The 22,514-nt window shown below is 39.0% G+C and overlaps 1 protein-coding gene across 7 annotated transcripts in view; it reads left to right on the top strand.

Moving 5' to 3' along the window:
- L3MBTL4 (L3MBTL histone methyl-lysine binding protein 4) overlaps positions 1 to 22,514 on the top strand; it is a 430,288-nt gene that overhangs the window by 153,845 nt on the left and 253,929 nt on the right. For all 7 annotated transcript variants that reach the window (XR_004055732.1, XM_030926198.1, XM_010373395.1 and 4 more), the window contains exons 6-10: positions 15,344 to 15,448; positions 16,511 to 16,646; positions 18,660 to 18,751; positions 20,216 to 20,370; positions 21,435 to 21,511. Coding sequence is in view for 6 of the 7 variants with exons in the window: in XM_030926198.1 (XP_030782058.1) it covers positions 15,344 to 15,448; positions 16,511 to 16,646; positions 18,660 to 18,751; positions 20,216 to 20,370; positions 21,435 to 21,511 (565 nt within the window). In the remaining variant the exon portion in view is untranslated. The remainder of the gene's footprint in view (positions 1 to 15,343; positions 15,449 to 16,510; positions 16,647 to 18,659; positions 18,752 to 20,215; positions 20,371 to 21,434; positions 21,512 to 22,514) is intronic.

Consider the following 22,514-nt stretch of genomic DNA (forward strand, 5'->3'; position numbering starts at 1 on the left):
ACCTGCTGTTAACTAAAAAAAGGCCAAAAGGGCAAATGTGGGATTCCTGTTCCTGAAATAAATCCTCATGATGGCATTGGGAACGGTGTAATCATACGCTCTGGGTCGTGTAGCTTTCCCCCTTGACTTTACAGAGAGATGACAAAAGAGGTGCTGGAAGGCAGTAAGTGGGAGGGGCACAATGTTGTGGGAGGTACAGACAGGAGTGGCCCCCCTTGGGAGGGTGGAGAGAGTCAGAGAGACTCTGTTGAGGGAGGTGGGTGGTGAGCAGGTAATGCACCTTTTGATGATTCTTTGGCTGAGGACTTTCTCAAGCTTTTGAAGTCTAATGTTTGTCATCTCTGAAAGTAACAGGAAAGCATTAGTGTGTGAAAAAACAGACGTGTTTGATATGTTGGACTGCCTTTCTCTCCAGTCATAATCTAACACTCAAGCTGCTCACGTGTTTAAGACTCCATATGTGCAAATGCCATGTAAGACTGGCCAAAACACTAAAGAACGTATGACATGGTGTCTTAGGGTCTTGCCGGCTAATTGGGATATGATATGCAACAATCCCATGGAACTGCACATGGAATGCACAAGTAATGAATTTATTGGGCATTCCATGTGTGAGATGAGACCTCGTTCAACCCTGAATGAGGAGGAGAATTGAGCTCACCAATTATTACGTCTAATTTGGCCTAATAACTAAAGAAGATACTTGTGATCAAGATCACAGTGTTGCTCTAACTTGAATTTATATTTTCAGATGAAATAAGCATTGTCTATAATTGAAAATAGTTTTCAATATAATCAAAAAGGCAGTTGATTCATGTCAGCTTTCCAAGAAGGAGCATCAGACTCAACTCAATTTTATATTGACATTGTGCTTTTGACTATTAATGTTCATTTTCATTGTGTAAATGTTATTATAATGTTGTTCAGGTCAGCCAGCTGAGATGGAACCCTTCAGCTTTTGACGCTGAAATGTTGAAAATAAAACTTAATTCTATGCTTAGAAAACCCTAAAGACTCTGTCAAAAGGCTCCTGGGACTGATAAATGACTTTAGTAAAGTTTTAGGATACAGTCAGTAGCATTTCTGTATACCAATAATGTTCAAGCTGAGAGAAAATCAAGAACACAATCCCAGTTACAATAGGCACACACAGAGAAAAATATCTAGGAATACATTTAACCAAGAAGGTGAAAGATCTTTTCAAGGAGAACTATGAAACATAGCTAAAAGAAATCACAGATGACATAAACAAATGGAAAAACATTCCATGCTCATGGGTGGGAAGAATCAATATCCTTAAAGTGGCCATACTGCACCTGTGCTCTGCATCCTTTCCATTCCTGCCTTTCTAGAGATCTTACTCCATCAGTTATCTCATGGCCTGTCTGTAAGTTGCCGTTTCTTCTCTTTTGAACATTTCCTTTTAGAACCAGGCGAGGTGGCTCACGCCTGTAATCCCAGCACTTTGGGAGGCCAAGGTGGGCGGATCACCTGAGGTCGGGAGTTCGAGACCAGCCTGACGAACATGGAGAAACCCCGTCTCTACTAAAAATACAAAATTAGCTGGGCGTGGTGGTGCATGCCTGTAATCCCAGCTGCTCCGGAGGCTGAGGCAGGAGAAATGCTTGAACCCGGGAGGTGGAGGTTGTGGTGAGCCGAGATCTTGCCACTGAACTCCGGCCTAGGCAACAAGAGCGAAACTCCGACTCAAAATAAAATAAATAAATAAATAAATAAATAAATAAATAAATAAATAAAATAATAAAAATAATATAAAAAAGAACATTTCCTTTTGGAATGCAAATACGCTTAAGTCTGTTCCATCTTTATGAAAAAGTAGTGCCCCTGGGTTCTGCATTTTCCTGCCTAACTCATCTCCTTAGTCCAGACTGGGACTGGCTTCTTGAAATTTTAGACTGAATTTTCTCTTTCTGGATTTTTCTAACCTTTCTTTCCCACCTCCAGCCTCCGCAACCTGACCTTTGGGTCAGTTCATCCAGTTCCTTAACTGCCACCCCACTGAGTCGCAATACAGCCCCTGCGCCCGCTCCGGCTCCTTCTCCTGGTCTTCGCGCCTCCTCACCTGGAGGACAGGCAGACCTCAGTACATCCAGACCTTTCAGCCCCCCTCAGTGGAGCCAGCTCCCGGGGCTCCGTGTCCCTGTGAAGGACCCTGTGCTCGGTTCCCCTGCAGCCAGCTTGTTCCGCCCTCTCCTCTCCGCTCTGTGTACGTTTGGCAATCTAATCTGCTCCATCTTTCCCTCATAATTATTCTATTGCTACTCTCACTCCGCAGCACTGCTTCCTTCATTTACGGTGCACACTGGATTTGTTTCCAGACGCATTTTTACAGCAGTTCCTTAAGCGGTATTTCTCTGTCCAGGCTGGCCCCACCTTTCACCTTGCCTGCACGCCTTGCCTGAGGGATCTTTGTGAATTGTGGTTCCTCTGTTTATCAGTTGTGTACTTAACACCTCTGGCTGCTTTTCGTGCCATTCTGTGTGGTTACGTGTGGGTGTATTTTGTCTCTCGGTGAAATTGTGATCTCCTGGATCACAAGCCTGACTTGGGTTTCTTCTTGTGTTAGTTCCTCTCTGCCCTCTGGTTCCCAGGAGAGTTTCCTATTGTTCGCTGTCGCTTTTACCTGCGCTGCCTCAGTGAGCCCTTCATTGCTTCCCCTCACTGTGTGGAGGCACCTCCCTGACTCTTAGTTGATTTAACTGAAAACAGCAGATAATATCACCTACTTCTCAGGGATTTTCCTGAAAAATTCCACATCGTGTATATCACGTGTCCAGCATACTGCAGTGTCTGGCATATAGATGACTTTCTTAAATACAAGCGGTTCTTAAAATCACTCTTTTTCTCGGCCCTTGCTTTTCCCACTGCCTTTTCTCAGTCCTTCTTGGTAGCCCTGTGTGCTCCGACCGCCGACCTCCGGTTTGTTCAGAACACTAGCCCAGCCTGGCCTCAGCAGACCTTGTCCGTGCCTCCTTGCCAGAATTGCCTCGGTTAGACCCCAGTCCTCTATCCTTCCAGCCTGGCCTGCCCACGGCAGGTGTTCTTGTCTCAGTCTCCCAATCTGCACTTAAGAGTGGGTGCCCAGCGGGAAACCCGCTGTCCTTGGAGCAGAATCCTTAGTGGGTCACGCTGTTCCCAGCCTCCTCTCTCCTGCCTGATGACTCACCAACTTTAATCATGATGAAAACAGAAGCGGTTCCTCATTTCATCCCCTTTCTGTCTAAACAAGGCACAGTCGTGGCATTCCTACCTCCCCCGACTTTCTTGTCCTGCTCTACCTCCTTCCCCTCTTCATAGTTATTATCATCTAGTATGATTTCAGAAAGAGATACTTTACGTCCTGAAAAGGAAATTCCAGCCTTCTGCAGGATGATAGGGCTGCATTCGTTTTTGGGAGGAGCTGGGGATTGTTGGAGGAACAGAGAGAGGCACCTTCCTGGTTTAACCTCCTAATTGTCCTAGAAATGAGATAGCCTTATTTGAACACATTCCTATTCTCTCTCTGTCTTCCTTACTTGAAGTGTAAGTAAAAGGAATTCACCCTATCCCAAATGTAAGTTCTTCACCTATGCCTGAATTATATTTTAAAAATGGAATTTTTCTATCTATACCTATACATAAAATAGAATCTGAAAGATGTGTACATGTGCATTTTGTTTTTGATAGTCTGAATTTGTATTTAGCCCTGCAGGTGCAGGAAGATGGTTCTGTGGAAATTCCTATTTGTTGAAACTCTTTGTGAAACTTTGAGATACCCAGAACCTTTCCAGCCAACAGAGTTTGGTCAGATACCAAGTTTTTGTGCTGTGAACATGCTTCCAAATTACTTGATAGTCACTGAGAACACTATCAGTATTTTAATATAGATGCTTCTTAATACTTTAAATATTAATCGTAAGCCAAATGATGACCATGTCTGGCTTTTTAGTACTTTTATAAAATGCAGTAAAATACTTTATGCATTCTGATATGTTTGGAACCTAATTATAGCCTGAGTCTATATCCTCTTTTTAATTGCCTAAACTGTTTGCTTGTCTACCTATTTATATATATTTTTTGCCTTTTGTATGTATTTTGTTGTCTCCAGTTTTAAGGTAACTTCATTGGTATTTAACAGTATTCCCAGGGGGGAAAAAAGCATTTTTTGAAAGAATACTGTGTGCACTATATTGAGATGTTTGTTTGGAGTTTACATCACAAGGCATATCGAGACCAAAGAAGGAACTGTATTTTAAAAATAGAGTGTGGCCTTGTGACATGAAGTCATTTAAGATGATTAATTGCTGGGGCTCTGAAGAGCAGAAAGAATTCCCATTCATGTTCATTTCCCGTAGTTTCTAAAGGTCTAAGTTCTGGGGTGGAATTGAAGATACATCCTGATGTGGTTCAGATGCTTTTCCTACATTTAGAATCTGTGTCTCTGAAATGGTGATTGAAAGTACCAGGGGTGCTGGGAAATAGTTGAGCAGATCTGAAGTCTGGAACCAGACAGTCAGATCAGGACTGCTTTTTAGTTCCTGGTAGGGGTATGAAGCCCCTGTAACAGGCTGCTTATCTGCAGTTCCAGCTGGAAGCTGAATGTCAAGTTCAGAGCTCTTCAGAAGGAGGAGAGATTAAAGAGGAAAATGGTGGCATTCGGAATCAAGGGTGGACACGACTTCTCGTTTCGTTAAAGGAAATATGTATCAGAAGTAACCTTGTCTATTTTCTCTGGGAAGAGTTTAGTCATTGGGGAAAAAATATGTGAGTTTATCGTTTTAGACACTAGACTCAGAGGATTTGTGGAATCAATTTGGTGATGGACAGTGAATTATCAAACAATTAGAGAAGTTGTTTTAAAAAGTTCTTTCTATGCAGTCCTGTATTATGTACAGTGTGGATTCTTTTTCTTTGTTCATAAATGATCTTTGCTGGTCTCAGGTTGCCTAGATCTAGTAGTGTTTTACCTGCTCTGGTGTGTGCTTTGTTTTTGTGTCTGAGACCGTAATTCAGTCAGTGGTTAGGATGCACATTAAAATGTTTATTGTGCAGCCAAATTTCTTACTATCCGTAGCTTCTGGGGAAATGAGGATTTTGCAATTGAAATTCTAGCAGAATGGATTCACAAAAAGCCAATAAGAACTGCATTCCCTTAACTTATTAAAGTATATTTTTGTTGAGCCCTGAATTCTGTTTCTTTATTTGTAGAATGCCTCTTGCTATAGTCTTGGCAGCATTTTAGGATTCTAAGTTCAGAATTAATCTATGAAAAATGTTCAAAATAACAAGGAAGTAGTATCTAAAATGAAAGTTTAAAAATACACAATCGGCCATCCTTCACTGCCATCTTAACTGCAGCTTTGTAGCAAGTTCTGTTTAATTATGTACGTGATGATTTTCCCCAGCAGCCCAACAAATAGATGGCAAAAAAAAAAAAAAAAAAAAAAAAAAAAAAGGTGTCACTTTGAAAAAGCAGAATTTGAAGCATGCCTTGCTGCCTGGCCTGTATCCCCAAGATGAACAACTGCAGTGAACTGCTGTGTTCTGCTTACTGAAGTCTTCCAAATGTGTATTATTTAGTCAGTGGATTGATTAATTACAAATCCCCTTGAAGGGTAGCCATGTGGCTCTTAATCTGTTTTTGGGTCTTAGACCTCTTTGAACATCTAATGAAAGCTATTGTGATAATATCCTCAGGGAATTAGGGTATCCTCAGGGAATAATAATATCCTTGGAGAAATGCCTATATTCATTTGCACCCAAAATTTCATGTAACATTCAAGAGGATTCTAGAATGCCTGAAGACATCATGACCCCACTCTGACTCCACTATTAAAAACAGCTATATTAAGGTGTAGTTTGGGCAAGAATAGAAAAAGAGGCAAATATGTATGTATGGTGAGTGTATGTGTGTGCGTGTATTAGTGTATATAATATTTTAAGTTCTCTGTTTTCTGTGATTAAAACAAAAGAAAGCCAGAAGAAAATTTAACATTCTTGTTAAGTGCCACTGTTAACTCAGGTAAAAATCATAAAGTCTCTCAAGGAAAAAGCAAGGAAGGAGCTCCATAACCTCTCATAGTCTTCCGTTGTCTTGCAGTAAATAGACTTTTATGATGAAAAGACTTATTGCAAGATTCCTGGAAGGGCATTAGAGCTGTTATAATGCAAGAGAAAGTTGGAAGGATGCAGCCTGTGGTTGTTCATGAGCTTCCCATGAAGTCTTTGAAAGTGTTGATAGATATTGTTACCATTATCAAGGTGAAAATTAGCATTATGGAAAATTTGAGAATGTCTTTCAAGTCTGAAATGTGGGCACCACCTTAAAATCCTCTGCCTCCCTTGTCCTCTGCCTCCAGCCAGGCATCAGGCACTGCCCATTTTACCCCCTAAGTATGTACTGAATCTGGCCACTTCCCCCATTCCCAGTCCTGCTTGCACCAGCTGAGGACCTCATTATCACTTGTCAAGGCTGTTGCAACTTTCTAAATGTAATAGAACTTGGCAGTTAAGTGCACAGGCCAGGGTTTGAATTTGAATTCCAGGTTTTGTACTGACCAGTGTACAAACAGAGCAACTTGTGAACAACTGTGAGCCTTAGTTTCTTCATGTTTGAAATGGGGATTGTCATAGTTCTAGTATAGGGTTTTTTGTTTGTCTGTTTGTTTGTTTTGTTTTTTTGACAGAGTCTTGCTCTGTTGCCAGGCTGGAGTGCAATGGTGTGATCTTGGCTCACTGCAACCTCCACCTCCCAGGCTCAAGAGATTCTTCTGCCTCAACCTCCCAAGTAGCTGGGATTACAGGCACACGCCACCACACCCAGCTAATTTTTGTATTTTTTGTAGAGACAGGGTTTCACCATGTTGGCCAGGATGGTCTTGATCTCTCGACCTTGTGATCCGCCCACCTTGGCCTCCCAAAGTGTTGGGATTACAGGTGTGAGCCACCACACCAGGCCCCAGGGGGTTTTATTTTAAGGCTTACGTAGTTGACTTAGACACTGTACATGGCATATGGCAGATTCTTAATTATTGGCAGATACTTAAAGCCTTTTTAATATCTTCTACTTCTAGTTTTGCCACCTTTCTAATTAATTTCCCACAGCGCTGGTAATAAGATGCAAGAATATTTTTTGCATCTTTTGCTGGTGCTTTATCAATTAAGAATGAAATAAAAGTTTCTTAGCAGGACATACAAGTCTTATCATGGCCTGCATCCTGCCTGCTCACTCAGTGTCACCGTCACTTGATTATGTGTATGTGTTGATTTTTTAAGAATTATTATGCCATTTAACATTTTTAACAAGATAGAAGAATATAAAAATAAAGGGGTCTCTCTCTGTCTGCTCTCCTCTCTAGATGAACCACTCAAAATAATCTGATGTAAATCTTTTCAGATCTCTATATATGTAGTTATGTAGTTATATAGATATGTAAATCATGTTTATATAAATAGCTGTTTGGCTTTTTTTTTTTTTTTTATAAAAAGTGACAACACACCATATGCTTATCTAACACTTGCTTGATAGTGATCGTAGTTGTCATTCTGCCTCGGCAGATCCAGAGATGTGTCTTTTTTTTTTTTTTTTTGAGACAGAGTCTTGCTGTATCACCCAGGTTGGAGTGCAGTGGTACAATCTTGGCCCACTGCAACCTCTGCCTCCCAAGTTCAAGCAATTCTCCTGCCTCAGCCTCCTAGGTAGCTGGGATTACAGGTGCCCACCACCATGCCTGGTGTAATTTTGTAAAACATTACAAAATAATTTTTTGTATTTTCAGTAGAGACGGAGTTTAGCCATGTTGGCTAGGCTCTTCATGAACTCCTGATCTCAGGTGATCCACCCACCTCGGCCTCCCAAAGTGCTGGGATTGCAGGCATGAGCCACTGTGCCCGGCCTGTTTTGCTTTTTTTAAGCAGCTGCATTGTATTCCATGGTCATGTCTATTTCCTATCCATCTAAAAGTATTTTTGTATATGATATTGTGGTGGGAATCTACCTTAATTGTTCTTTCCAAATTGGTAGTCATGTGTTCTGATGCCATCTTCTTTGCTCTGCAGTCTGCAGGGCCACCTTTATTTATATTAAATCCCCACATTTAGGAGTGCCTTTTATAGACTCCCCATGGCACTGTTTTCACACTTTTGACAGCTGGGGATTACTTGATGGCCACAGGTGGTACATATTCAACCACCAATTTTAGATATTTAAAACATTTATTGTGTTTATAATTATGAAATAAAAAGTTAAAAATTATGAAGTCTTTAATTAGCAAGGGGAATGGTGATGCTTATAACTTTCGGTAATATTCTAGCATCCTGACCAATCACTCAAATAGGAAAGCCAGATACACTTACACTGTGGCCTTGGGCATGTCATCTGTAAAATGTGCATAATAACACTTACTGCGTAGGGTTTTTATGATGATTTAATGTGTTAATATTTGGAAGTACTTAAAACAGTATCTGGAGCAATGTTAAAAGGCATCTATGTATAGCTTGATAAAGAACAGCTTAGACTCTATAACTATTCCTTCTCAATCTTATATTCTTCATTTCTGTTACTGAGAAGATTGGATCTAACCGTTCTAGGTTTCTGGCTACAACAGCAAGTGCTTGGCAGTTTCTCACACAGTTGTCAATCATGCTGTTTATTCAGACCAAACATAAACTCAGATTCCTTTTGCTTCATCAAATGCAGAGTCGACAAGACTCTCACACTCCAAACCTGACAGGTTGAGTCTCCCTACTTTAGCAAAGCCTGCAAGGGCCTTCCTAACTTTCTCTTTGGTTGTATTCATCTTGGAAAATATTTCTTCATGTTCTCTTCTGTAGCATTTGAATTATTTTTGACATTACTGATAACATGATTTTTTTTTTCCATTGAGTAAAGAAAGTCATCAAATTTTGTCAAAGAGTTAAATTCTCTGTGGTCAAGCTGTTTCTATCACAGTTCACCTATGTAAGACTCCCTGATATCTCACCCTTCAAACTTAAAATAGTGACATTTTGTCCCCGAGGGACACATTGGAACAATTTTAGATGTGGAAGATGTTGCTGAGATAAACCATTTGAGCAGGCTGCTGAGTTCACGGTAAAGGTTTTTATGTAGTAAGAAATTTTGTTTTTGTCATCTGCATATAAAATTCCACCTGCGAACATCTTTCCCTTTGAGAGCCATCGTGTGAAGGTTTAGAAATCAGTGGCCTGAGGTCCTTGCCCAATTCTTTGTATAACATGCTAAAACGTGTGCCTCGGTGGCCAGGATTTGATTGCAGGCCACTTGCCCCCACCCCTCTCAATGCTGAATTAAAATGAGGAAAATATTGTTGACTGCCTACCCGTGCCTGTGAATAAAATAGAATATCAAGGGGCATTCAGATGGAATCTTGCAGTTATCACTTGAGTACACTTCTGTGACATACCCCTAGCTGATGCTCTGCTAGCACTGATGGCTGCGGGCCTTCCCCATTCTATTGTGGTTCACGAAATAATCATGACAAAGCATCATCTCTTTGCTCTCATCACGTGGAGCGGATGGCACACATGTAATAATTATTGCTTCTAGGAATTTCGCCTGTGGCTTGTCTTCAGTTTCCTTAGGCATGGTGACGGTTTCTTTTTTTTTTTTTCTTAACTTATGGCTCATTTTACAAGCATTTTAAATAATAGTATATAATTTGTACCTGCTTTTGCCAAGAGGTGTGGAACTTTGAATAATGTTTCTTTTCCTTTATTAGTGACAAAATAAATCAATTTCATATGAGAAAATGTTATTTTGTGGCTGTTTGGGAAAAGAAAATGACGAAGCAAACTTTTGTACTTAAGAGCACGGGCGTTTCTTTGGAAATGTCCTTGGGACCTTCCGTGGCCTCGAGCCAGGTTTTGTTTTGCCTGTTTAGTTGCCACTTCTGTCCCTTTATGTGGAACACACAGCTGGCAGGTTTTTACAAGACACAGGTCCTTAGTTGTAGTCGGCTACTAAACTGGCCGTGTGTCCTAGAGAAAGTTTATTCACCTTTCTGGGCTTGAATTGGCCTGTAAGTTTTTCCAGGTCTCTGAACCTTATGATTTTTTATGACTGAATTTAATGGGCCTATTGTTTGCTTTAAGCGTGTGATTCTAGTTATCTTTTCTTACCAGAAAATATAATCTTATAAGCACAGCTATCAATTATACTCCTGAAATACAAGATTTTTAAAAAGGAAAAAAATTTTTAAATCTGTCAGGTCATGAATAAACCATTGAACAGAGAAGAGAGACTGATGAAAGGCAGCGATATTTCTCACTAAATGTTGCCTTTTAGATTGCTAAAATGAACGTTTTATTTTTTATTTGAAACCCTCCAAGATATGCTGAGTCTGTTTTAGCTATGTAGTGTTACTTGCAACATTATAGAAAGCTCCCAAATGTTCCATTGGGAAACCATTTTGAAAGGCTGACAAGAGTAGCACTGATCATCTTCACTTCTGGCTGGGAAGTTTTGTCAATGTTTCAAATTAATCAATTACATGTGATAAGACAGTGTGGTTTGCTCAACATAACACTGTTTCCTCCCTACCCCTAATTTTGTAGTGTTTCAGTTGTGTTAAAACATGAACAATATTCTTTCAGTTTCTATGGCTTCTTAAGTTTCCTGTCAGCATTAGTAATATTCTCTCCCTGTGGTCTACCTTTTTCTTTGCATTTTGTCAGTGTTGTGTGCATGTGTATTTGTCTATGTGTATGGCACTTTTGAAGTTAACCGAGAAATTTCAAAGCAGCGAACAGGAGGTAGTCACACAAAACTTGTTAAATACAATCTGCTGGAAAACACAGTAGATGTGAGAAGAAGTCTGGGAGAGTTAAACACACACATGACATTTATTTTTGCAGAAATAAAATATTCCTGAGAAATCATTCATTCTTGCCATTTCCTCTTGGGGTTTGTCATCTTTTAAGTTTTTCCTTAGAAGCTTCTAAAATGATCTCAGAATGTAAGAAAAATTTAATGATATTTTACAAGCCAATTCATAGGTTTTGAAATTATTTCACGCTTATATAAAAAAAGGCTTGCATCCAAGTCTGGAAGAAGGCTGAATGAGCTGTGGTCCCTATACACAGTGGAGTACAATGCAGCCGTGAAAAAGAGTGTGCGTAACAGTTGGGAATGGACATGGAATGGTTTCCAAGAGACATTAGTAATGCAAAATGCCGCGTGCAAAAGAGCATGCATAGTATGCTGCCTTGTGTGTGAGCAGGAAGGGGAAATAAGAAAAACCTACATATAACTGCTTATCTTTACAAAAAGAAGCTTTGGACGCATAAACCAGAAAACAGTGAAGTTGGTGACCTCCACGAGGTGATGTGAGGGAATGCGGTAGATAGAATGTGGGAGGAAGAGATAACATTTTTGAGTCACTTTTGCTAATTTTAACTTTTGGAAGCATGTTCATGTTCTACATATTTAAAAAATCATTAAGAACTGAAAGCAAATTGAACAAATTTGAACTCAATTGTATTTCAAATGGATATTGTAACTTTACTGAAGAGAGAACAAATAGGAGCCCAAGTAGTTCATGAACACAGTTTTTAACTCTATACTCCATTCTTGGATGACATAGGAGGGAGGGAAAACTGCAAAGAAATCTTGAGCTTTTAAAATAGGTTTTCTTATTATGACAGTATGGGTAAAACAGTTCTGAAACTGTAAGAGACCTTGTAGGATTTGGTAAATGAGTACATGTGTCGACTTTGTTCAAGGAGAAACACAAAATGGATACAGGAGGGCAGAACAGACCTTTTGGGGAGGGATTAGACTTAGACATATCTGTTTGAACTTATGATTTATAAAATAGATACGTATGTTTGTATGGGTATACATGTGTACATGTCTATATATGAATGTATGTATATGTGCCTTTTGTATGTAACTAGCGAAGAAATTGGACAACACTGTGACTTAATGATCAAAACTACCATCAGCATGAGGGACAGAGAGATATCATGTGCCCCTGGATGTGACACCCTGAGAAGGATGTACCACCTGAATCAAATCTTGAGAAAGCATCAGACAGACCCAAAATGAGGAATGTTCTAGTCAAAAAATCAGAGGAAGGGCCTGTAATCCCAGCACTTTGGGAGGCCGAGGCCAGTGGATCACCTGAGGACAGGGGTTCTAGACCAGCCTGATCAACATGGTGAGACCCTGTCTCTACTAAAAAAAAAAAAAAAAAAAAAAAAAAAAAATACAAAAAGAAAAAGAAAAAAAAAAAAAAAACTAGCCAGGCATGGTGGCGCACACCTGTAATCCCAGCTACTCGGGATGCTGACGCAGGAGAATCGCTTGAACCTGGGAGCTGGAGGTTGCAGTGAGCTCAGATGGCACCACTGCGCTCCAGCCTGGGTGACAGAGTGAGACTCCATCTAAAAAATAAAAAAAGAAAAAAATCAGAGGAGGGGAAATTCTGCATTCTTAAAAGCATGTCCGGCTATACAAGACAATGACACGGTATGGGCAAAGTTTCTGATTAAAAAGACTGAAGAGGCTCCTCAACTCGTAACATCTGACCCTAGACTGGCTCCTGCTTTGCAGGCGGTGTGTGGGGGTGAATGCTGGAAAGCATATTATTGGACAAATGGACAAAATTGGGATATGAATGGAAGATTAGAAAAAGTATTGTATAAATGTTAAATTTACAGAAGTTTATAACTGAATTATGGTTTTGTAACTCAGTTATAATAGAATGTTCTATTCTTAGGGAAAATACACTACTCTTAGGGAAAATTATTTTGGGGTAAATAAAGGGCCTTCAAAATGTTCAGAAAAAAATTTATATCCATATATTTCTCTATCTATGTATATGCTCACAGAGACATATGAGAAATAGAGTAAGTAAAAATGGTAAAGCAAAGCAGGTGAAATATAACAATGAGTGAATCTAGGCAGAGGCTATCTATGCATGTACTCTCTACACTGTCTTGTTGTTGCAACTTTTAAATTTCCCAGTGGAATAATTTTATTTTTATTTTTATTTTTTTAGGTGGAGTCTCGCTCTGTCATCCAGAATGGAGTGCAGTGGCCCAATCTTGACTCACTGCAACCTCTGTCTCTTGGGTTCAAGCTATTCTCCTGCCTCAGCCTCCAGAGTAGCTGGGATTACAGGCACACGCCATCACACCAGGCTCATTCTTGTATTTTTAGTAGAGATGGGGTTTTGCCATGTTGGCCAGGGTGGTCTCGAAGTCCTGACCTCAGGTGATCCACCTGCCTTGGCCTCTCAAAGTGCTGGGATTACAGGCGTGAGCCACTGTGCCGGGCCCCTGGAATAATTTTTACAAAGAATAAATTTTAACCCCAAAATAGACATTCAGATGTTAAGCAATATTAAATAATAATACAATTAGTGATTAAATGCAGCTCTAGATCTAATAGATCTCGATTGTAGTCATCATTTTCCATTAGTATATGATTATTTGCAATTAAGAATAAACTGACTAATAATGCTGAATCTGTTCAAAACTGTGTGCTTAAAGAAAATAATGATGAATTGGAGCAAATTAGGAAGTCTGCTGTGAAAATATTACAGTAAAAATAGCAATAAACATTTAAAGGTATCTAGAAATAAATATAGCAAAGTATTTTGGCAGTTTTATGTGAAAATTGAAAAACATTTTTGACAGATGAAAGTGATTAGATTAAATGGGAAAGAGAACAAGTTTCTGAATTTAAAAAACTTAATATGGAAATGATTGCTTTCTAAATAGAAAGACTCATTATAAACAAATAAAACTGTGTGACATAGGCAAATAAGTCAATGGAACACAAGAGAGGGGTCAGAAATAAGACCTACAAGTATGTAGAAATCAGACATGACAGAGCTGACTTTGCTGATCAATTCAAGTATGGACTATTCAAAACGCTTTTCTTGAATGATTTGTTTTCCATGTGAGAAAAGTAGGCCTCTACCTGACACCATAGAAAACTCAATTTCAGTTGTACTACAAATTTAAATATGAAGAAAGAAACTTCAAGAGTCTTAAAAAATACCAGGACCAGGCGCAGTGGCTCACACCTATACTCCTGGCACTTTGGGAGGCTCAGGAGGTTGGATCATTTGAGGTCAGGAGTTCAAGACCAGTCTGACCAACATGGTGAAACCCCGTCTCTACTAAAAATACAAAAAATAGCCAGGCCATAGTGGCACGTGCTTGTAGTCCCAGCTACTTGGGAGGCTGAGGCAGGAGAATTGCTTGAACCTGGGAGGCGGAGGTTGCAGTGAACTGAGATTGTGTGCTGCACTCCAGTGACAGAGTGAGACCTTGTCTCAGGAAAAAAAAAAAAAAAAAAAAAAAAAAGGAAAATACCTATGTAGCTTCAAAGGATTTCATAGGCTGGGTCTGTAGAATGTATAGAAAATAATTGATATATTTCACTACGTTAAAATTATAAGTTTATCTGCAATAAAGTCACTGTAAACACAGTGAAGAGCCAAGTCACAGACTGAGAGTAGGTAATCCATATAATAAAGTGATGTTATCCAGGGTACAGGAAGGAAAAATGGGCAAAAGGAATAAATAGGAAGTTCTTAGTACACGTAACTTCACGCAGGTACTATTTCAAAGCATATTAATATAATGAGACCATCCTTGAGCGCTAACTACATGTAAGAACAGTCTTCCATCTTTAGCCAGATTACTGAGTTTCTAAACTATACAGTAAATTTTTTCAAAAAATTCTTGTTTGGGCTGGGTGTGGTGGTTCACACCTGTAATCCCAGCACTTTGGGAAGCCAGGGCGGGTTGATCACGAGGTCAGGAGTTCAAGACCAGTCTAGCCAAGATGCTGAAACCCTGTCTCTACTAAAACTGCAAAAATTAGCCGGGCACAGTGGCAGGTGCCTGTAATCCCAGCTATTCAGGAGGCTGAGGAGGAGAATCACTTAAACCTGGGAGGTAGAGGTTGCAGTGAGCCTAGATTGTGCCAATACACTCCAGCAAGACTCCACCTCAAAAAAACAACAACAAAAAACTTATTTGATTTGTTTTTGACAAATTATAATCATATATAATCCTGAGGTAGACAGTGATGTTATGCTCTATGTACACAGTGTGGAATGATTGAATCAAGCATACTCACATCCATCATCTTAAATACTTACCATTTATTCCTCCTTTCTAACTGCTACTTTGTACCGTTTGACCAGCATCTCCCCATTCCCTCAACTTCCAGCCTCTGGTGGACATCATTCTACTCTGTTTCTATGAGTTCAGTTGTTTTAGACTTCACCTAGAGGTGACACCAAATGTTTTCATGTAAAACTGTGAAAAATCTCAGTGGCTAATGTTATGTCGTGAAATTTTGTAGGATCAGTCCTTTCCAGAGCATGAAAATGGTTTTCAGATTGGAATGAGATTAGAAGGCATTGATCCCCGACATCCATCGGTATTCTGTGTGCTTTCTGTAGCGGAGGTAAGAGGTGGTGTTATTGTCTTGGGCTAATTGCATAGTGACAGAAAGATAATTTTCTAGAAAATAACAAATCTGTTTGATATTTATTATGAATAAGTTCCAATGCATTATGGATTTATTTTAGTCAGCGATAAGTGAAACTATATTTCTTAGTGAATTTTTTTCCTTCTCTGAAGATGAATTTTCTAGTAAGTCCTTCATCAACTAGCATTTACTCTTGACTTAATTGGTAAATAATTTTCACTTGAGGTTGATAACAATCTGGGAATCCCAGTGTTTTCTTTCACCTATTAACAGAGACGTACTTATTCACATTTTAGCTGAACTAATGAGAAATGTGTGTGAATAATATTAATGCATATGAATTATATATTTATATAAATGCATGCACTTTATGAAAATTATTTAGAGTGGAGAGCTCTTGATGAATGGCTTATAAAATGTAATAATTACTAAACATATTATTAAATCAATAAAAGATCTTTATATTTCTGATAGCATTGAACATAACAATCACATTTATTTACTTTACTGATTGATTATGGCTATTAAAGTTGTACCACATGTCTAGAGGATGTATTTCTCAGACCGCTTTATTATTCTCTTTATTGAGTATGCTGGATACACATGTTAGAGTTGAAACAAGGCCATGCCTATTTTAGTTTTGCTTTGTACTTTAGCTTACACTGTATTGGAATATGAATCCAGGCCAGAGGGCAGAAGATAGGGTTGCCGAAGGGAATATTTGACAGGAATTGAATTAATACATAAACCAGTTAATTAATGAATACGTAAACTGACCCTCAGATTCCTAGATTGGGTAAAAGGGTCACTATTTTTGCAGAATGCACTAGATACCTATAAGACAGGGTCTAATTTCATGACCATTTTGTCTTAATCAGAGGCCATTCATAAATTTGTTCTTTAATGGAGGTATTTGGGTAGAAGGGTTGGCTCTTATATGTTGATAGTACTGACAAAATATATGAATATTTTGTGAATTTTGTGTCTATTCCAAATACATGGCACTTAACAAATGATTGTAAACTTCCTGTCTTGCAGGTTTGTGGTTACCGTCTAAGACTTCATTTTGATGGTTATTTAAGTTGCTATGATTTTTGGACCAATGCTGGTTCCCCTGACATTCATCCAGTAGGATGGTGTGAAAAGACCAAACATGAATTGCACATCCCTAAGGGTAAGCCAGGATACATTTACCAACTGGAAAGAGAATCAACTGGCATTTCACTTATATTTTAACAACATTTTATGAAATTCTAACAAGAGATCCTGGTGAGAATTGGTTTCCAAAATGAAATTGTGATCCACAAAGAGTAGTAAGACTATAATGGTACCATTTTTAGAAGTAAGTATCTTTAAAGAAAAGCATAAATGACTATTTAGGTCAAATATTCTGATAATGTACAGAGGGTAGAAATAAAATATTATGAAAACATTTTATTTTATATAAAGTTTATTAAACCTTATAAGGAGTGCAGACTAATATTTAAATCATGGTTGAAATGAAATATCTCATCAGTGATACTGCAAGGTGAGGAAACTTGATTCACTGTAAATAATTTGTTTCAAACTTAGGAATCACGGGAATCATGGAACTATGAAAAAATAATCACTATTTTCTTTTGATGGGAACAAAAAATATCATTGTTTGGTTATATGCTAGAGGAATCTGGGCCAGGCAGATGTGACCAAAACCTTTCGATTTGCTGTGTGCTAGTCAGGTGGGGATGTGGTCAAGGATGATGCTGATGGGCTCATATCTTTGCACAGCAAACTCCTGTACATGGTCTCTGGCTTGGGTGTCAGACTGTCTGATGACTGTGGCAACTTCTGGAGTCAATATGTAGTCCTTTATTCTTAGTTATCCACTCAGGGTGTCCCTTGGATCCTCCCCTGAGCCTGATGGCAGAGTCCCTTGAGGTTGTTGGTTTCGAGGAAGCTGGTGACAGGCTCCAGGCTCATTCATTCAGTAGGTGTTTATGGAGCCCTTACCACGTGAGGCACTGGGGGCCAACAGCAAGTAAAGCCATGTCTCTCTCTCCATGGGGCTTCATTTCAGAGGAGAAGGATAATGGCGGTGGCAGCAGGGACACTCTTTCAGAAAGCATGGGGGAGAAAGGCCTCTCTGTCGACGTAATGTCCCAAGGAGACGTGGGTGAAATGAGAGAGGAAGCAGTATGGTGTCTGGGTAAGCCATCCCAGGGAAGAACAGGAGCAGGTGCCGGGGGCAGGAGTGTGCTTGGCGAGGATGAGTCATCTCAGAGAGACAGCAGAGAAGCCCAGGCGGGAAGGTCGGGGATGAAGAGGGTGGTGTTCCCAGGCCTGGAAGGCTGTGCAGGGAGTTTGACTCTTGTTCCAAGGCTGGTGCTCAGAACCATATTTTGAGCCTGTACTGTGTGGCCAGCACTGTGTGAGAGCTACGCTGGGGCATGCGAATGGGAGGATGCAGCAGTTTTTAATGGGAGACTTGTAAAGATGTGGCGCAGAAAGCTGGAGCTGTCGACTGGGCTTTGGACTGAGAACGGGTTTCTGTGCATGGCACCCTGGATGGCTGCACCATCAGGACCTCTGATGGTCCATGTGACGCTGCTTCCTCAGGAGTGGGGGCAGGTAGGGGAACTCTGGTCTCATCCCTTTGCCCATTCAGGAAAGCCTTAATGGGCGATGAGACTCCCATGAAGCCACCAGAGTACTGACTCCGCATCAGAGCATATGAAATTACATAGGCAATGATGTGCGTGCGTGATGGGGAAGCATTGTCAACAGTTTTGAACATAATACATTTTAAAAAGGTGAAACCATTTGAAGATTTTAATTTAAATCTTTTGTGGGTGCTAAGGACATTGAATTTATGACAGGACGCTAATAATAATAATATGAGGTTGGTGCAAAAGTAATTGTGTTTTTTTTCCATTAAGAGTAACTGATAGCATTAGGAGATATACCTAATGTAAATGATGAGTTGATGGGAGCAGCACACCAACATGGCACACGTATACAGATGTAACAAACCTGCACGTTGTGCACATGTACCCTAGAACTTAAAGTACAATTTTAAAAAATCTAAAAATTAAATAAATAAATAAAAGTAATGGCAAAAACCGCAATTCCTTTTGCACCAACCTAATATATTTACTATGCATATGATTATATCTTTTGGGCATTGTGAGTAATCTGTGCTTTTTCTTAGGTTATAGAAAAGATAAGTTTGTTTGGATGGATTACTTGAAGGCCTGCAAATTGCAAAATGCTCCAAAGAAATTATTCAGAAACAGAAGTCCTGTAAGTATTTTCTTTCTCAGCATAAATCAAATTTACCCATGCTTAAATTGCTTAAAATTCACTCTATATTCTGTTTTATTTTAATCCTTTAAGAAGTTATGGAAACTCTTAACTTTCCATGACTTTTCTCACCTAGTTCGTCAGTTTCTTATGGGCATATCTTGGTTTTCTTCCTTTAAAAGTATAACTACTTCAAGTAGATGGGAAAAGTTAAAAACTTTATGTTTAAAGCCTACTAAAATTAAAAGTATCTTTTAAAAATGTTTTCTCTTATAGTGAGTTAATCCTTTAATCTTGGTTTTGGTGTTTTGAGACCAGCAGATACTCTAAGTAGGCTTTGAATGTACCCAGCCTAGATCTGTTTCAGTGTAATGAAAATGAGAGTAACATTTTGTACTAATTGAAGGAGTGTTCTGAGGATCTGGGTAGATCACACTTCTTATGCCATCTGTGTCCCCAGAAATCTCGTGAACCTTCAGTGGAGAAGAATAAATTGCAACCCTAGAAGTTGACTCTGCCACCGGCAGGCGGTGTCACTGTGCAGGCCACTCACTGAATTTCTCCAGACATGACTTCTGTGATCTGGAAAGCAGTGTTATACAGTTGTTACTTATGTTTCATAGATTTGTATCAAGAAAAGGAGCTATTAAAATGTGAAATTGCTGTAAAATTAGAATGTGCTGAAGGAGAGTAAACATCAGGGTTTGATAAAAGAGAAGTAGAGAAAAAAAATCCTCTTTTAGTCCCCAGATATTATGTGTACTCCCTAAATCCCAGGACTGGCTAATTATAGATATATGAAGGGTGGGTTTGTAATTATTAAGTTATTGTAAATCATAGTTCATAGTATTTTTATACTAAAAAAGTACAGATAATAAAAAAGCATTCACATTTTAAAATTATAATTTAAATTATATATTAAATGTATATAAATTATATGTATAAATTCACATTTTAAATTATAATTTTATTTAAGTATGTATTCCTTAAATATTGAAAAAGCCACTTATTTTCAGATTGAGTAATCAAATTGAACGGATACTTTGGTGCTAATTAGAGTGTATCTTCACCACTTTTTCAAATAGTGGCATTTGGAAACTTCAGAAGCCTATGGGAAACAGAGAAGATTATTTGATACTTATGTAAACATCATATTTTAAAATTAATGCAAATTATTCTAAGAATCAAAGAGGGAAATATGTAGATGATAAAGGAAAGAAAACCTCCCTGCACAAGAAAAGACAAAAGCACAAAGGAAAACTAGTTTCCTGGGCCTTTGTTATGGGCATAAACTATGTGACAGTTGCCAGATATATTTACAGGCATTTGCTGGCTTTGTCCAGAGGCTGAGTGCTGACACCTGCAGACTTTGCTGATGCTAAACACAGAAGTTTTGACAGTGGCTCAGTCTTATTTGGTGTCCTGTTTCTTTTTGTGCTTCTTCCCCTGCTGGTGCTGCGTTAGAATGGGCCAATGCCTAAAGAATTTCAGGTTGGAATGAAGCTGGAGGCCGTCGACAGGAAGAACCCTTCCTTGGTGTGTGTGGCGACCATAGCAGATATTGTTGAAGATCGCTTACTAGTGCATTTTGACAACTGGGATGATAGTTACGATTACTGGTGAGATACGAATGTGTGTTTTGTTTTTGTGTATTCATATGTTTGATGTTAAGAATTTGTTTTCATTCTAGCACTGTCGCTCTTCTTGCTGTTGTAATAGTGATGAGCATCAGGAATTTGGTGGTTGACTGTTCACTTCCTTCTCTTCCATGTGAATGACCTCATTAAAGAGCCCTAGAAACTTCTCCATCTGTAGAGGTTACCCAGTGAAGCCTCATCTGAAATAATATAACCAGTTAAGGACACTTTGCTGTATTTTGTCTAGTTTGTGAGGAAAGCATTTCTGTGAAGAGGAAGCTAAAAACTTCCAGTTTTTTTTTTTTTTTTTGTCTAAAAAACGTTAAATGTACCTTGTCACATTTTTAAAAGGAAAGATTCTGGGAAAATGGGAGTGAATTCTTCGAAAGTGTATGGGGAGCAGAGAAAATGTATGCTACCATGTCATTAAAATAACATGGCATGAGTTGAAAGGGGTCTTCTTTTTTGGATTAAAAACCTGAAATATGCAAGAGGTCATGGCAAAAATAATTTTTACAGCATTTCTTCACATATGTCCTGAGTAATCACCACGTCCTTGCCCGAGGCAGTGGTTCTTCATGTGCATGATGGGCCCTGTCTTCTCCTTTGAACTCAGAGGCAAAGCAGAGAGGAATTGTTGTATATGTGTCTTAGGCAGAATATTCTGGGTTCTTTGAAAAGGACGGGGAGGAAAAATGTCATCTGCAGTCTGATTGGGCTGTCCTATTAATATTTTCTCTTGCTGCCAGCAAGAAGTGGTAGAAGTTTATTAAAATGCTCACTGACTTTTTCTGGGAACGTCACTGGCAGTTCAGGTCCTTGGCAATTCCCTGTTAATTTTATACTTTTAAATTTCAAGAAGCTTATGTGAAAGAGAAGTGTGGTAACAGCCTACTAATACAATACTGAAAACTCCTTCTAATTCTCTCCAGCTGTGAAGTACTGTTTTCTGTGGGATCTCTTGATATCCAGAATGACTGTTACTCTTGAATTCTTTCTCTGGCATTAAGTAAAACGGAATGTAAAATAGAGTTCTGTTTCTACAGGTGTGATGTTAATAGCCCTTACGTCCAGCCAGTTGGTTGGTGTCAGGAGAATGGAAGAACTCTGATAGCACCCCAAGGTGAGTGGACTGCCTGGACTTTCTTTGAAGTCATCTCTGTGTAAGTGGCAATCCTCATTTTTATTTTGTTTATGAAGACCATATTTTAATACAGAGTATATGATAAAAATACTGTGTGAGATTCTGTTGACCACCAAGTGCCTGAAACCTGCATTTCCTTCCCCATAATGAAGATGAACTGTGTTTATAAAGATGTCTTAGGTGCTGGGTGTGGTGGCTTATCCCTCTAATCCCACAACTTTGGGAGGCCAAGGTGGGTGGATCACCTAAGGTCAGGAGTTCTAGACCAGCCTGGTCAATATGGTGAAACCCCATCTCTGCTAAAGATACAGAAATTATCTGGGTGTGGTGGTGAGCACCTATAATCCCAGCTTCTCAGGAGGCTGAGGTAGGAGAATCACTTGAACCTGGGAGGTGGAGGTTGCAGTAGCTGAGATCGTGTCACTGCACTCCAACCTGGGTGACAGAATGAGACTCTGTCTCAATAAAAAAAAAAAAAAAGATGTACTAGGCAGCCATTAAAACAAAGTTGCTAAAAATTTTTATCCAACAAATGAGTACCATTGTTGAATACTGATATTTAAAACTAGCTATTTCTACTTACATAATTTATCTAATAATTTAATTAATTAATTGAACGATATGATTATTAAATATAATTAACTTTGGAGTTAAATGTAGAAGTACAGAAATCTAAGCAGTAAGAACAAACTTACCAATGGGTCTCCAGAACTTGCCAGACCTCCTTCCCCAAACCAAAGTAACGGCTTAGCTAAACATTTAAATAAGGACTCTATCGAGTTATTTATTTTTTCTCATTACAGAAATATTATGAAATGTTTAGAGACTTGCTCTGTCAAATCCCTTTGTTTTTTAATTTAAAAATGAATTAGACATACAGGCTGTATAATCTTAGTATTTTTAACACAAGTGTTCGAGCAGACAGATATTTTCTTTCAATAAAAAATGTACAGAAAGAAATGTAGAGTAAGGGATGTGCCAT

Source organism: Rhinopithecus roxellana, chromosome 21 (assembly GCF_007565055.1).
Source record: "Rhinopithecus roxellana isolate Shanxi Qingling chromosome 21, ASM756505v1, whole genome shotgun sequence".
NCBI lineage: Eukaryota > Metazoa > Chordata > Mammalia > Primates > Cercopithecidae > Rhinopithecus > Rhinopithecus roxellana.